A 14,478-nucleotide genomic window follows, 5' to 3' on the forward strand; every position below is an offset into this window, starting at 1 on the left:
CACAATGACAAAAGAGGAAATAACCTAAATGTTCATCAGTGGATGAAGGGATAATCAAATGGTGGGACATGCACACAATGGGATATTATTCAGTCATAAAAAGGAATGGAGCACCAATACATGCTATACAGTATGGGTGAACTTTGAAAACATTATGTCAAGGGAGAGAAGCCAGACACAAAAGGTCATATAATGTATGACTCCTTTTATATGAGATGTCCAGAATAGGTAAAGCCAGACAGACAGCTGGTTGAGGATTGCCAAGGGTGGAGGGGAGGGGAATTGGGGAGTGACTGCTTAATGGGTATGGGGTTCTCATTTTGGGTGATGAAAATGTCTTAGCACAATGCAAAGGTGGTGGTTGCACAATATTGTGAATGTGCTAAATGCCACTGAATTATTCACTTTAAAGTGACTCATTTTATGCTATGTGAATTTCACATCAATTAAAAAACCCCTGTTGAATATAACCATATACTGAGTCTGTGTGCATATTTAGTTTTATGCAAATTTTTATCACACGTAGTTTTGTGTATCCACCACCAAAGCCAAGGCACAGAACAGTTCCATCACTGTAAGGATCCTATCACAAAAGGATGGCTCATTTATAACCACACCAACCTCTCCTGCAGCTCTCAGGATGTGACTACATAGAACAAATAAGCCCTCTTTGCCTCCCTTGAGTAAAGCCTGTGGCAGGCAGGCAATGTCTGGGTGCTGGGCAGTCCTGGCACAGTTAACGTCAGGAGAACAGAACACACCTGCTCGTTGAGCTGGGGCCGCGGGGATGTCTGGAGCATCCAGCGGGTACAACGTGGGCATCTCCTTTCACGTTCTCTTCTTTCACTCTCAGCTCCTGCAGACAGATATGTATAAAACAACAAATAAAAGTATATTTTAAAAAATCACTCTCATAGGAAGTAGAAAAGTGGTTGCCAGGGGCTGGGGGGTGGGGGAAACAGGTAGAGATTGGTAAAAGGATACAAATTTTCAGCTGTAAGATGAATAAGGTTGGAGGCTGTAACATAAAACATGGCTGGGGTATGGCTCAGTGGCTAGAGTGCATGCTGATCGTGCACGAGGTACTTCGTTTGATTCCCAGTACCTCCATTTAAAAAAGAACAACATGAAAACACGGTGGCTATAGTTGGTAACACAATATCTTACACTTTTATAATATCTTACAATATTATCTGTAATAATAAAACTGAATTATTTATAATAATGTAGTACAAATAAATACAAACACAAAAAATAAATACAAGTAATATTTGCAATAATAAAGCTGACATGTGTATAGAGTTAAAATAGTAGTTCCTTTTTTCCAATGCCACTAAAACCCCACCTTTCAGAAATCAGTTTATTTAGCTTCTTTTCTGTCCTAAACATTCACCTTGAGTGATCTCATCCATGCCCATGACTTTGAATATCACTTATTCATTTTGATGTCTTTCATATCTCTATCTCTTGAGTTCCAGAAACATTGATGAATTCAGTTCCACTGAGAATTCATCAGTGTCTCCTGGAAACTCCACCAGGGTATCCCCCCAGCACCAAAACAACATGTCCAAACCCATCATTTTTATCTCCCCCCAGTCTGCTCCGATGGCATCATTTTCTGTCCTCTAACCCCATCCAGAAGCTCTCCCTCCTCGACTTCGGTCCCTCAACTCCCACTTCAACTCACCAAGGCCTTTTAATGGTGTTGTTATGTTACACAGAGAATTTTAAACATATAAAGTCAATAACATCAATCTTTGTCTTTTGGCTACTTTTTCCTGCATCCAGATGACTTCTTAGAGGTGAAGGGGGCAAGGCCCAGGGGTCAAGGAGCTCGGGGCCTAGACATGCTGAGGGCAGTGGTCGTCACCCACTTGGAGGGGCTGGCAAATATCTGGGGAGGCATGTGGGAGCAGTGGTGAGGGGTGTCTTAGTTTGGATTCCCCCAAAAGCAGAACCCAAGGCAAGGGCTTGGGTGCTTATAGTTGACTTAGGTGGTGATCCAAGGAGGCAGAAGTGGAGAAGCATTAAGAGTGACACAGAAGGGAGGAATGCCAGTGAAGAGTGTGTTAATAAGTGGGTTACTGTTATGAACTGACAGTTTGTGTCCCACCCCAAACTCGTATGTTGAAATCCAAGTCCCTGATGCGATGCTATTAGCAGGTGGGGCCTCTGGCCTCTGGGAGGGCTCCGCCCTCATGGATGGGATTATAAAAGAGGCCAGAGAGCTCTCCCTCACTCTGCCGTGTGAGGATACAGCTATGAGGATACAGTGAGAAGTCCAGTAATCTGCAAGCGGAAGAGGGCCCTTGCTAGAACCTCGTCCTGTTCTCAGACTTCCAGCCTCCTTTCAGAACTGGGAGAAATAAATTTCTGTTGCTTATGAGCAATCCAGTCTATGATCAAGGCAATTACTATGAGAAACTGGGGCTCAGTCCTGCAGGGCGTTCTCTGAAGAACTGTATGGAATACACCTTAGACCCGTCCCTCCAAAAAGATGACAGGGCTGAGTCCAGTCTCCACTGATAGTGGGTCACCTCCAGAGGTGTTAGCTGCCACACTTCTGGAACATGCCTACACACGCTGAGCAGCCTTCTGAGGTCTATCTCAAAGCAGAGCAGAGACATGCCGAGGCCAGGCTGTGAGACCCTGGCAATGGTGACGGGACTCTGCCCTGGCTCTGCTGAGAAGAAGGCCCGCTCCATCACCACCACGAGTGTCTACTCCAATGGGGAGTGGACTGAACCTAGCCTGGGCCCCCACTCCCACCAAATCATGGAACTTCCCTGACTCACGTCCCATTAGTTCTTTGATTTGAAGAAAGGGTTTTGCAGTTGAAATCACTTAAAAGACACTTCTCTTTATGGTTTGATTTCAATTTCAGCATTAGTGGGAAGATTCGCTAGGTGTCCCCCTCCCCAACACATGAACATATGTATGAATGTACAGCCCCAATTCCCTATCAGGCGCCTGAATCTCCAGCGTTAAAATCGCAGTCACTCATTTGACTCACACTGGGTCTCTGTTAAGATGCAAATACCCCTGACAGTACCCTTCTTGACTTGCTGTTGGCCATACAACTCACTCTGTTACTGTCATTGCTGGGGTCTCCTAAAATGGTTTTTACAGGGAAGAAAGAACCTGCAGACCCTGGGTAGCAGGTAAGGGTAAAGGAGGCGCCCGCATCAGCTCACCCTGGAGGGCAAGAGTCCAAAGGCAGGGCTTCTGCTTCTCTGTGGTGTGGCTAGTTCTGTGGGGGTTGGTGCTTAGCAGGAGTAGAGCTGTTCCTGCTTGAGCCTCCCTGTGTGACCCTTGGCCAGTCTCTCGCCTCGCTAGGGCTGTTTCCCCATCTATGAAATGAGAGTGGACAGTGAGGGCGGAGGGGAATGTTGGCCTGACCAAGCTCCCTGTCTCTTCCGGATGGGAACTATGGGGAACTGGACAATAGACCTTTTGAAAAAGGAAACTTATGTCAGTGGAAGCCAATGTTTATTAAGCAGAAATGCAGACCAGTATGGCCAGGCTTTCCAAGAGAAGCAGCAAGTTTGAATGAAATGTCAGTCTCCTGATTGTTAAATGTCAGCAATAAATTTAAACACTTTTAAAACAAAGTATAGGCCAAATTAAATCCTCCATGGGTCTACTATATTCACCAATGATTCTTAAACGCTCAGGAGAACCTTCTGGAGTGAAGGTAAGTATGTGTATTTCTTGGCTTTGGCTACAAAGATCTTATACCAGGCATATGCATTATTTGTCCCTAAATTTTTTCTTAAAAGTCTATTTTGTCTCCACTCTCTTTTGGTTACTGTCTGCATGGTGTGTATTTTCTCATCTTTTTACTTTCAACATGTTTGTGTCTTCGAATAGACAGCATATTGATTGGTCATTTTTTAAAAAAAAATCCATTCTGTCAACTTCTGCCTTTTAATTGGAGAGTTTAACCCATTTACATTGGATGTAATTACCATTAAGACAGGATTTACATCTGCCATTTTGCTATTTGGTTTCTGTCTTATGTCTTTGTTCCTCTGTTGCTGACTTCTTTTGTGTTAAGTAGACATTTTCTAGTCTACCATTTTAATTTCCTTCTTGTTTATTTCACTATAATTTTAAAGTTATTTTCTTAGTGATTGCCCTGGGGTTACAATTAGCATCTTAACTTAAAACAATCTATTTTGAACTAATTTTAACTTCGTGTGCATTGCATATAGAAACTTTACTCTAGTATAGCTCCGTTTTCTCCATAATCTTTTGTGTAATTATTATTTTACAAATTACATCTTTATACGTTATAAACAGATCAACATAGTTTTAAAATTATTGTTTTATGATACTGTTTTTAATAATGATCTATTTTTAATAATTGTGGTAAAATATACACAAAATTTACCATTTAAACTATTTTTAAGTGTACAGTTCAGTGGATGCTGAGCTGAGTCCTTAGCATCAGAAGGAAAGTCATGGGCAGGGGAACATCTTAAGTGGAGGTACAGGGGGAAGTCTTGTCAGACGTCAGAGTCGTTCCTGCAGTAGTGACTGGGACAAGTGACAGGTGAGGCCAAGAGAATTTGGAGTGTCTGATATACGTCTACGTTCTACCCCTCTCCCTGCTCCTCTCATACTGGATTAATACATACAGTCACAGCAAGCTCCCCACTCTTTAGGGTGTTGGTTCTGCGTCTTGACTGCACATTGAAATCACCTGGAGTCTGGAGTCGGCTCACTGCTGAATTCTGGAAGCTGATTCCGGTCTAGATCTCCCTCTGTTGGTTATTTTTAAGATTGCAATCAGTTCTTAGCTCTCAGTATCCATTTCCTTAATATCCAGGCTGCAGCTCTCAGGGTCCATCCCTGTGATTCCCCAGAGGAGGGGGGTCTCTGCTCTACTCTGGCAAACCCTCAGAGCTCTGAATTGAGCCTCAGGCTAGGTCTTTCCTTGGTGCCACTGACTCTGCCCTAATTAGACCACTTCTGACCAAAGAGGAAATCAGATCTTGCTTCCTTCAAAAGTTCTTCCAGTGACCTCCAGGCAGAATGACTGTGTCCTCCCTGGAACTCCCGAACTCTGGTGCTGTGGGGCAGGAGTAAGGGTGAGTAACCTCTTTGACTGAGACAAATGCCTCACCCTGGCAATAATAATTGAAGCTGACCCTTACTGAACACTTAACTCCCCACCAGCCACTGTTCTAAGTGCTCAACATATTTAAGTCGCTGATCATCAGAACTCTATGAGGTGGGTACCATAACTATCTGCATTGTACAAATGAAGACACCGAGGCACAGAGAGGTTAAGTAATTTGCCCAAAGTCATACAGTCAGTTGAGAGACAGAGCCGGGATCCCCAGGCAGTCTGGCACAATAAATAATTTTATTTATATTGCTTCTATGGTCCAGGTACTGTTAGCTACTTGACATTCATTGTCACATTTAGTTTTACAGATGAAAAGTTGGGACTCAGAGAGGAGGAGTAAGAAGACGGACGTAGGTTTGCCTGTCCCGATGCTCCTCTAAACCAAGGTGCCTCTGTTGGCAGGATTATCTGCCTCCATCATATGCACCTGGATGCCATAAAAATGCATATGCCTCATGGTTCTGAGCCAGCAATTTTGAAGGATGGGCTGTGAGAATCTGCATTTTAGTGATCATTCCAGTTGATCCTAATTTACACAAAAGTTTGAAAAACCTTACTCTTCTGCCCCCTCCACCTGCTAGAGCACATCCTACCTGTCACCTTAGATAAAAATTACTTGATCAGGTATCCCCTTCTGTAAAGGTTAAAAATGCTTTTACTGCAAGTAATAAAATCTCTGACAACAGTGGCTTTAAATCTAAAGAAAGTTATTGTTTATTTAATAAAATGTCTGGAATCAACAGTCTCAAGTCTGGTATAGCAGCTCAGCAGTGCCTTCAGGACCTAGTCCTTTTAAGCTTTCTGTTAGGCTACCCTTGAATGTTGGCTTTTCTTCTTCATGCTTGTTGCTTCATAGCTGCAAGATGGCTGCTGCAGACCAGACATCTTGTCCAAAATTCCTAGACTGTGTTGTAGCAAGAGAATAGTCACATGACTTAGGCTTAGCTAAGCGCATGTTCTCGCCTGGAATTTTAAACTGCGAGCTGGTGGCAAGAAGATGCAGGGACAATGGGGACTCCATTCTGTGGGCAATAGTGATGGTTCTGGTGACCAGAATGGATTCTAGTGCCACGTTATTTTAGGACAACCAATGATGTCCTCACTCAGTGGGTTTGCAGTGCAATTTTTTTTATTCAGGTAAAATTGGTGTATAACATTATATAACTTTCAGGTGCACAACATCACTGCAAACTGATCGTCACCAAAAATCCAGCTGCCATCCATCGCCATACACTTGACCCCCTTCACCCACTTCACCCACCCCAACCCCTTTCCCCTCTGTAACCACCAACCTGTTCTGTGTGTCTATGAGTTTGTTTTTGTTTTGTTTGTTCATTTTTTTTAGATTCCACATATGAGTGAAATCATATGGTTTTCGTCTTTCACGTTCTGACCTATTTCACTGAATATAATTCCAATGTTGTTGCAAATGGCAAGATTTCATTCTTTTTTATGGCTGATTAGTATTCCACTGTGTATACATACACCACATCTTAATTCATTAATCCCTCAGTGGACACTTAGGTTGCTTCCATATCTTGACTATTGTAAATAATGCTGCTATAAACATAAAGGTGCATATATCTTTTCAAATTATTGTTTTTGTTCTTTGGATAAATACTTTGGAATGGCTGAATTGCATGAGTTCTAGTCTTTACTTTTTGAGGAATCTTCACACTGTTTTCCATAGTGGTTGCACCAATTTACATTTCCATCAACAGTGTATGAAAGTTCCCCTTCCTCCACGTCCTCTCCAACACTTGTCATTTCTTGTCTTCTTGATGATAGCCTTTCTGACAGGTGTGAAGTGATATCTCATTGTGGTTGTGATTTGAATTTCCTTAATGATTAGTAATTTTCATATACTAGCTGGCCATCTGTATGTCTTCTTTGGAAAAATGTCTATTTAGATCCTCTGCCCATTTAAAAATCTGGTGGGGTTTTGCTGCCGTTGTTAAATTGTGTGAATTCTTTACATGTTTTGGATATTAACTGCTTGTCAGATAATGTGATTTGTAAATATCCACTCTCATCCAGTAGGTTGGATTTTTGTTTTGATGATGGTTTTCTTCAGTGTGCAAAAGCTTTTTAACTTGATGTAGTCCCTTATGTTTATTTTTGCTTTTGCTTCTTTTGCCTTTGGGGCCAGATCCACAAAAATATAGCTAAGATTGAGGAAGTTACCTATTTTTTTCCTTCTAGGAATTCATGTTTTCAGGACTTGTGTTCAAGTCTTTAATCTATTTTGAGTTAATTTTTGTCTATGGTGTAAGTTTCATTCTTTTGCATGTGGCTGTTCAGTTTTTTTCAACACCATTTATTGAAGAGATTGTCCTTTTTTGACTGTTTATTTTTGACTTTTTTAGTTGTAAATTAGTTGTCTGTGTATGTGTGGTTTTATTTCTGGGCTCTCAGTTCTGCCCTATTGATATGTGTATCTGTTATAATGTAAATACCATATTGTTTTGATTTAATATAGTTTTGTAGCATAGTTTGAAATCAGGGAACATGGTACCCCCAACTTTGTTCTTCCTTCTCAAGACTGCTTTGGCTATTGGGGATCTTTTGTCGATACATACAAAGTTTCAAATTATTTTTTCTAGTTTTGTGAAAAATGCCTTTGGAATTTTGATAGGGATTGCACTGAATTGAATTTGGTAGTAGGTTGCTTCAAGTAGTATGGACATTTTAACAATATTAATTCTTCCCACTTACGAGCATGGAATATCTTTCCATTTATTTGTGACTTTTTCAGTTTCCTTCATCAGTGTCCTATAGTTTTCAATGTGTAAATCTTTAAACTCCTTGGTTAAATTTATTCCTAGGCATTTTATTTATTTATTTTTGATGCAGTTTGTGAATGGAATTGTTTCCTTAGCTTCTTTTTCTGATAGTTCATTATTAGTTTATAGAAACACCACTGATTTCTGTAGATTGATTTTCTAGCCTATAACTTTACAGAATTCATTTATTACCCCTTTTTTTTTTAAAAGTCTTCATTCTTTTTTTAAAAATTTGTTTTATTTTATTTTATTGTTTTTTATTTTGAGGGGAGGTAATTAAGCTTACTTATTTATTTTTAGAGGAAGTACTAGGTATTGAATCCAGGATCTTGTATGCTAAGCGTGCGCTCTACCTCTTGAGCTATACCCTCCCCCCTCCCCTCATTTATTACTTCTAATAGTTTTTCTTTTTGGTGGAATCTTTAGGGTTTTCTATATAAAGTGTCATGCCATCTGCAAATAGTGACAATTTTACTCCTTCCTTTCCAATTTGGTTGTCTTTTATTTCTTTTTCTTGCCTAATTGTTGTGGTAAGAACTTCCAATACAATGTCAAATAAAAGTGGTGAGAGTGGGCATTCCTGTCTTGTTACTGATCTTGGAGGAAAATGTTTCAGCTTTTCACTATTAAGTATCATGTTAGCTGTGGGTTTGTCCTATATGGCCTTTGTTATGTTGAAGTATATTCTGTCAATAACCACTTTGTTGAGAGTTTTTATTATAAATGGATGTTGAATTTTGCCAAGTGTTTTTTCTGTATCTGTTGAGATGATCACATAATTTTCCTCTTAATTTTGTTAATGTGGCATATCACGTTAATGTGGTTTATATATAAGGCTATCTATTGATAGCCTTATGGGGCTTCCCTTTTATATAAGAAGTTGTTTTCCTTTTGCTGCTTTTAAGATCCCCTCTTTATTGTTAATTTTTACCATTTTAATATAGTGTGTCTTGGTGTGGCTCTCTAGGTTCATTTTATTTTGAATTCTCTTTCCTTCCCCAGATTAGGGAAGTTTTCAGCTATTATTTCTTTAAATATATTTTCTGTTTCCTTCTCTCTTCTCCTTCTGAGACCTCTATAATGTGAATGTTATTCTGCTTGGTGTTGTCCTGGAGGTTCCTCAAAAAATCTTCACTTAAAATTTTTCTTTCTTTCTTCTTGCTGCTCTGTCTGGGTGAGTTCCATTGCTTTGTCTTCCAGCTCACTGATTCATTTTTCTGCTTCATCCAGTATGCTTTATAGTTTTTAGTAAACTAGTATATTTTTCAGTTTCGTTATTGAATTCTTCAGCTCTGCAACTTCTGTTTGGAACTTTTTTATGTTTTCTGACTCTTGGTTGAATATCTCACTGCATTCGACTATTCTCCTGAGTTTAGTGAGCATCTTTATCACCATTACTTTGAACTCTTTATTAGGCAGATTGCTTATCTCTGCTTCATCAATGTTTTTTTCCCTGAGATTTTGTCTTATTCTTTTGTTTGGAATGCATTCCTTTATCTCCTCATTTTGCCTGACTCTCTGTGTTTGTTTCTATGTATTAGGCAAAACAGCTGTCTCTCCCAGGCTTGAAGCAGTGGTCACTGGAAGACAGAGGGTATGCTTTGTTCTGTTGTCTGTGTAGTGCCCTGGGGGTTTAGACTGCCAAGATCTGTTTCTCTGCTTGTTTCAGTCCCTAGGGACCAGAAACACAAGCCCCCCGGCCACTATTACCAGGTGGTCAAGTGGCACCCGCTGTGCGGGGTGCACGCACCTTCTAGATTCGGTGGGATGGAGCACTTGTGGATGAGTGCCAGGATGGAAAAGCCCACCTGCTGGATCTGGCGGGGCAGGGTCTGTGCTGGATGAGTGCTGGACCAGAGTGAGGCCCCACTCTGGGTCTGATGGGTGGGGACTGCAGTGGATGAGCACCAGGCTGGGTGAATGGTGCTGGTGAGGTAGACTGAGAGTGCCAAAAATAAGGTCTGCTAGCAGGAGGCCAACGAGGCAGAAGGCGTAAGAAAGATGGCACCTGCCAGCTCACCTGTCCCTGGCGAGATCTCCAACAGACCCTTGACCTCCAGTGTACATCCTAAGACTAGTCAGTGATTCTCCCTCATGCATGACCCAGGGGCTTCTCAAGCTGCTACCTCTGTGTTGGGACTCAGAGCAAGTGACTCTGTGTCAAGAGTAGAGTCTCAGTTTTCTACAGCCCTCTGGCTCTCCCAGATGGAGGCCCCACTGGACTTCAAAGCCAGTCATTTCGGGGGCTCACCCTTCTGATGCAGGTCCCACGGCAGGGGGAACCAATGTGGGGCTGAATGCCTCGCTGCTCAGGGAGGAGCTCTGTGTTTGCGACCCGCTTGTGGGTCACCACACCGGGGTTGGGGGTGAGGTCCTGGAAAGACTATCTCTGGCTCTCTTACCCATCTTGATGTGGCCCCCCCTGCCCCGTTTTTTGGCTTTTGCTGTGGAAGATCTTTCTTGCTAGTCTCCAGGTCTTTCGTTGAGAGAATTGTTCTACGTGTAGTTGCAGCTTTGGGGTGTCCATGGGAAGAGTGGGCTCAGGATCCTCCTAACGCCACCATCTTGAACCCTGTCCTTGTGATGCAATTTTGACTGTGTGGCCATCCTTTTCTCCTGCTCACTTTCTAAGCCTGGTCCTCCATCTTCTCCACTTAGTCTGAGCTCCCTGTGCTCTTTCAATATTTTCTCCTCTCCTTGTCCCAGCCAAAGTCAGTCTCCATTGCTTGCAGACGATTTAACATGCTTGGTTTCTTCAAGTCTCAGCTGAAATAACTCCTCAGAGGGACCTCCTCCAGCTACAGGGCAAGTAGCCAGGACAATACATGTGTTTTTATTTCATTATGCTTAACACAAACTGTCAGTATTTTATTTGTTTGTTTACCTGCTTCTGTCTGGCTCCCCATTAGGATGTAAACTTCACAAAGCCATGGGCCATGGGTTCTCACATATGCAGCACAGTGCCTGACACGTGGCAGGTATTTAAGATGGAGATGATTGTGACTGACTGAATACATACATAGATGACTGATGGATGCATGAATGATTCAAGAGGCTTGTTCTGGGACGGGACTAACAAGCCCTTTATCTCAGGTCACATTCCTTCCTCCAGCGCCACCTTGAGTTTCCCAGTTCTCTTCCTCTGTGACGAGCAGGACATCACTGACTACAAGACAGCATTGTGAAGAGAAAACCTTATTCTTAAACAGGATCACAGGGGTTGCTCCTGCACTAAGTGAGGGATGTGCCTGCCTTCCCAACAAACAGGCACTTGCCAAGCACAATGGGGAGCAATAAGAAGGTAATATTTAGAGAAGAGGCTATAATTGGCCTTAATGCCTGTGTATAATGCCCATGTAGACATTGATAACCCTGGAAATAATAGGGACAGATTAATGACACTGGGAGGTTATTCACCAGGCTGACATGTATTGAAACTTGTTCCAGTTACACGCATAACAGACTAACCCCAAACTTTGTGGTGTAAACCATCTATATGTTGCTCCCGTGAGTGAGGATTTCAGACAGGGCACGGTCAGGGATGGCTTGCCTGTGTTCCATGATGTCCAGGGATGGCTTGAAGACTCAAGGGCTGAGGGCAACTCAGTGTCTAAAGCTGAAGTTACTGGAGGCTCCCTTACTCACGTGGTTGGCAGTTGATTCTGGCTGGTGGTGGGAACCTTAGCTGGGTTTTCAGTTGGCATACCTGCACGAGGCCTCTCCAGGTGGCTTGGACTGACTTACAACATAGAGGCTGAATTCCAAAGGTAAGTGTTGAGAAAGAGAGAGAGAGAGAGAGAGAGAGAGAGAGAGAGAGAGATCCAGGCAGAAGCCATGTTGTCTTTTATAATTTATCAGAAGTCACATAGCCTCACTTCTGCTGCTTTCTGTTCATCAAGGCAGTCTCCAAGGACAACCCTTTGAGAAGAGGGGAAATTAGATCCCACTTTTTGATTGAGTCTGAAAAAGCACATGGCATTAGAACTAGTATGGTGGCCATGTCTGGAAGATGTAGTCTGCTACACAGCCCCTGACAGATTGAAATGAACTCTGGCCAGTTGGAGGTCAGCCTTTTCCTAGTCCTCGTCCACTTGCCCCTCCAGCTTCACGTTCCTCATGTTCAGCAACACATCTTCCCTTTTCATGTCTCCCCCCACCAGGGTCCAAGGCCTCCTGCCTGAACATCATTAGGAAGTCCTAACATCATTCAACGCCAGCTCATCTGAGAAGACCCCCTTAATTGCCCCAGCCTCTCAGCTGGACCTCAAGTCTTCTCTTTGCTCTGAAACTTGCTCCTTCTTCCAGGACTGGTGTGGAACTCTGAATGCCTGGGACATCAACCAAAGAAGATGCTTCCAGGGTCCCAGTGCATGGTTAGGGGGCTAGACACAGAGAGGTGGCCAGTGAGGGGCCAGAGTGAGCCTGGAGGGGGAAGAGCTTCCTATCCTAGAGTCCCCTGGGGCTCACCTGGTAGAGGAAGAGTAAGAGCTGTGCCCCTGGAGACCTGGAATCACCGAACTGCTCAGGCTAATAGATGTTAGTGTGACTCATGTGCCTCCTTTCTTCACATCCCTCATCTAGTCCCTTGGGATGTCTGGTGGGTTCTGCCTTCTCCATCACTCCTCAGCCCACTCATTGCTACCACCCTGGTCTGAGCTAGCATCACCTCTTACCTGGATGGTTACAGTAGCCTTCTCACGGGACTCCCTGCAACAGCCAAATGATTTCTTTTAAAACACAAGACACATGCTGTCACTTCGGTGTTCAAAACTCTCCTGGACTCCCAGTCTCATTCAGGATAGAAACCAAAGTCCTTACAGGGGTCTACAAGGCCCTGTGGGATCTGTGTTTCCCCAACTCCCGCCTCTCTGCCTTCATTCTGATTACTCTCACCCTCCCTTCTCTACAAGGGCACTGCTTCCTTTATGTTCTGATTACACACCAACGATACTCCCACCTCAGGGTTGTGCCCCGGTGTTCCTGGAAATCTCTCCTTTAGACCTTCACATGGCTCTCTCTCATGGTTCATTTCAGGTTTCCACTCAAATATCACCTGTCAGAGGGCTGCCCTGCCTAGTCCCTCCCCAACACGTATCCACATCCTGACTTTTATTCATCAATATACTAATCATTACTTGAAGATATATTTTGCATTTATTTGACTACTCATTTTATTATCTATCTTCCCACATCCACGCCCATACCCCTGTCTCCCCATGACAACAAACTTCCAGAAAGCGCAGATCACCTGTGCTGAATCCCTCACCTAGTCACAGCAGGGGCTTATTAATTATCTGTGATGAATGAAATCTTGGTCATGGAATTTAATGGCTGGGTGACCCTGGGAGGTCACATCTTTCAGGATCAGTTGAGTTGGATTGCCAATGTCATGTACGAAAATACCAAAATGTTTCTGCAGAGTTATACCCCCAGTCTCCACAGGTATATCAATTTTAAACAGAAGGCTGGACCTTCATTCAGTCTGAAGCATCACCATCAGGTGATTTTTTAAAAGCCTGTAATTCTCACCATGGAACAGTAGGAGGCACTCAACTCTCCTCCCTGAAGGGCCCAGAAATTGAGCAGGGCACATTCCAAACTGATAACTTGTGTGTTTTGCTAAACTGACTTGAAACATCTTCCTACTTTTGCACCTGGAGCCACACAGAACAAGTCCACTCCTTTTGGACATTGGAACGGGGAAGGCAAGCCTCCCCCAGGCCATCCCTCCTTCAGAAGGACACGGCCCCACCCCCCTCTCTCCTTCTCCACCACCTTCGGTGAAGCAGCAGTCTCATACAGTTGGTGCTATGTGATCGTGCTCTTTTTAACATTTATTTTGAGGGTGTGGATGTGAGTGTCACGGATGGTTAACCGGCCCCGGGGGCAGAGCAGGCTGGGGAATCAGCAATTAGTCCAGACCATCTTCTCTCCCCCCACCCCCCACGCTGTATCCATTTGGAGAGTTGCTGGGGCAGGTGTCACGCCATGCCGCAGCATTGAGGCTGTGAGGGCTGAGCGGGACCGTGAGGCTCACAGAGCAGGCAGCCTTGGGGAGAAGCTTGGGGAATGTGCAAAAGTGATCAAGTCAGGGGCCAGGGTGGAGCCAGCCCAGCCTGGGAGCGAGGGAGGGGGTGTGCTGGAGGCCGGAGGTCGGAGTCCAGGTTGCCTTGGGGGATGGAGTGGGTTTCTAGGCTGGACAGCATGAGCAGGGGCTCACTCCACAGGCAAGCCCTGCCTGCTCCATGTTCCCAAGTTTGTATGGGGGCCACCTGGGCCCTTCACTTGGCCACGTCGATGGACAGCATGGCCTTGATCGCAGGGAACTTGTTGCAGGAGAAGTCTGCGAGGAGCTGCTTGGTGCCACTCCGGGTGGGCAGGATCTCAAAACGCACACGGGACCGCTCCTTGGGGCGCAGGCCTGGCACGCTGATGGGGAGGGGTGGGAGTCAGTGTCAAGGGTAAGATTCATGGACCTCAGGCTGGATGGGCCTCGTGAGGTCTCAAGTCCTGCTCTGGTTGGGGCTGGACAAGCTTACTGTTCCTCCAGCTCCCTCTTGC

General features: G+C 44.0%; 1 protein-coding gene across 1 annotated transcript in view; it reads right to left on the reverse strand.

Moving 5' to 3' along the window:
* Positions 1–13,733: 13,733 nt before the first annotated feature.
* TGM3 (transglutaminase 3) overlaps positions 13,734–14,478 on the reverse strand; it is a 38,315-nt gene continuing 37,570 nt past the window's right edge. The window contains exon 13 of the mRNA XM_010972790.3: positions 13,734–14,346. Within this exon, the coding sequence (XP_010971092.2) occupies positions 14,199–14,346 (148 nt within the window). The 3' untranslated portion in view covers positions 13,734–14,198. The remainder of the gene's footprint in view (positions 14,347–14,478) is intronic.

The sequence above is a fragment of the Camelus bactrianus genome, chromosome 19 (assembly GCF_048773025.1).
Source record: "Camelus bactrianus isolate YW-2024 breed Bactrian camel chromosome 19, ASM4877302v1, whole genome shotgun sequence".
Classification (NCBI taxonomy): Eukaryota; Metazoa; Chordata; class Mammalia; order Artiodactyla; family Camelidae; genus Camelus; species Camelus bactrianus.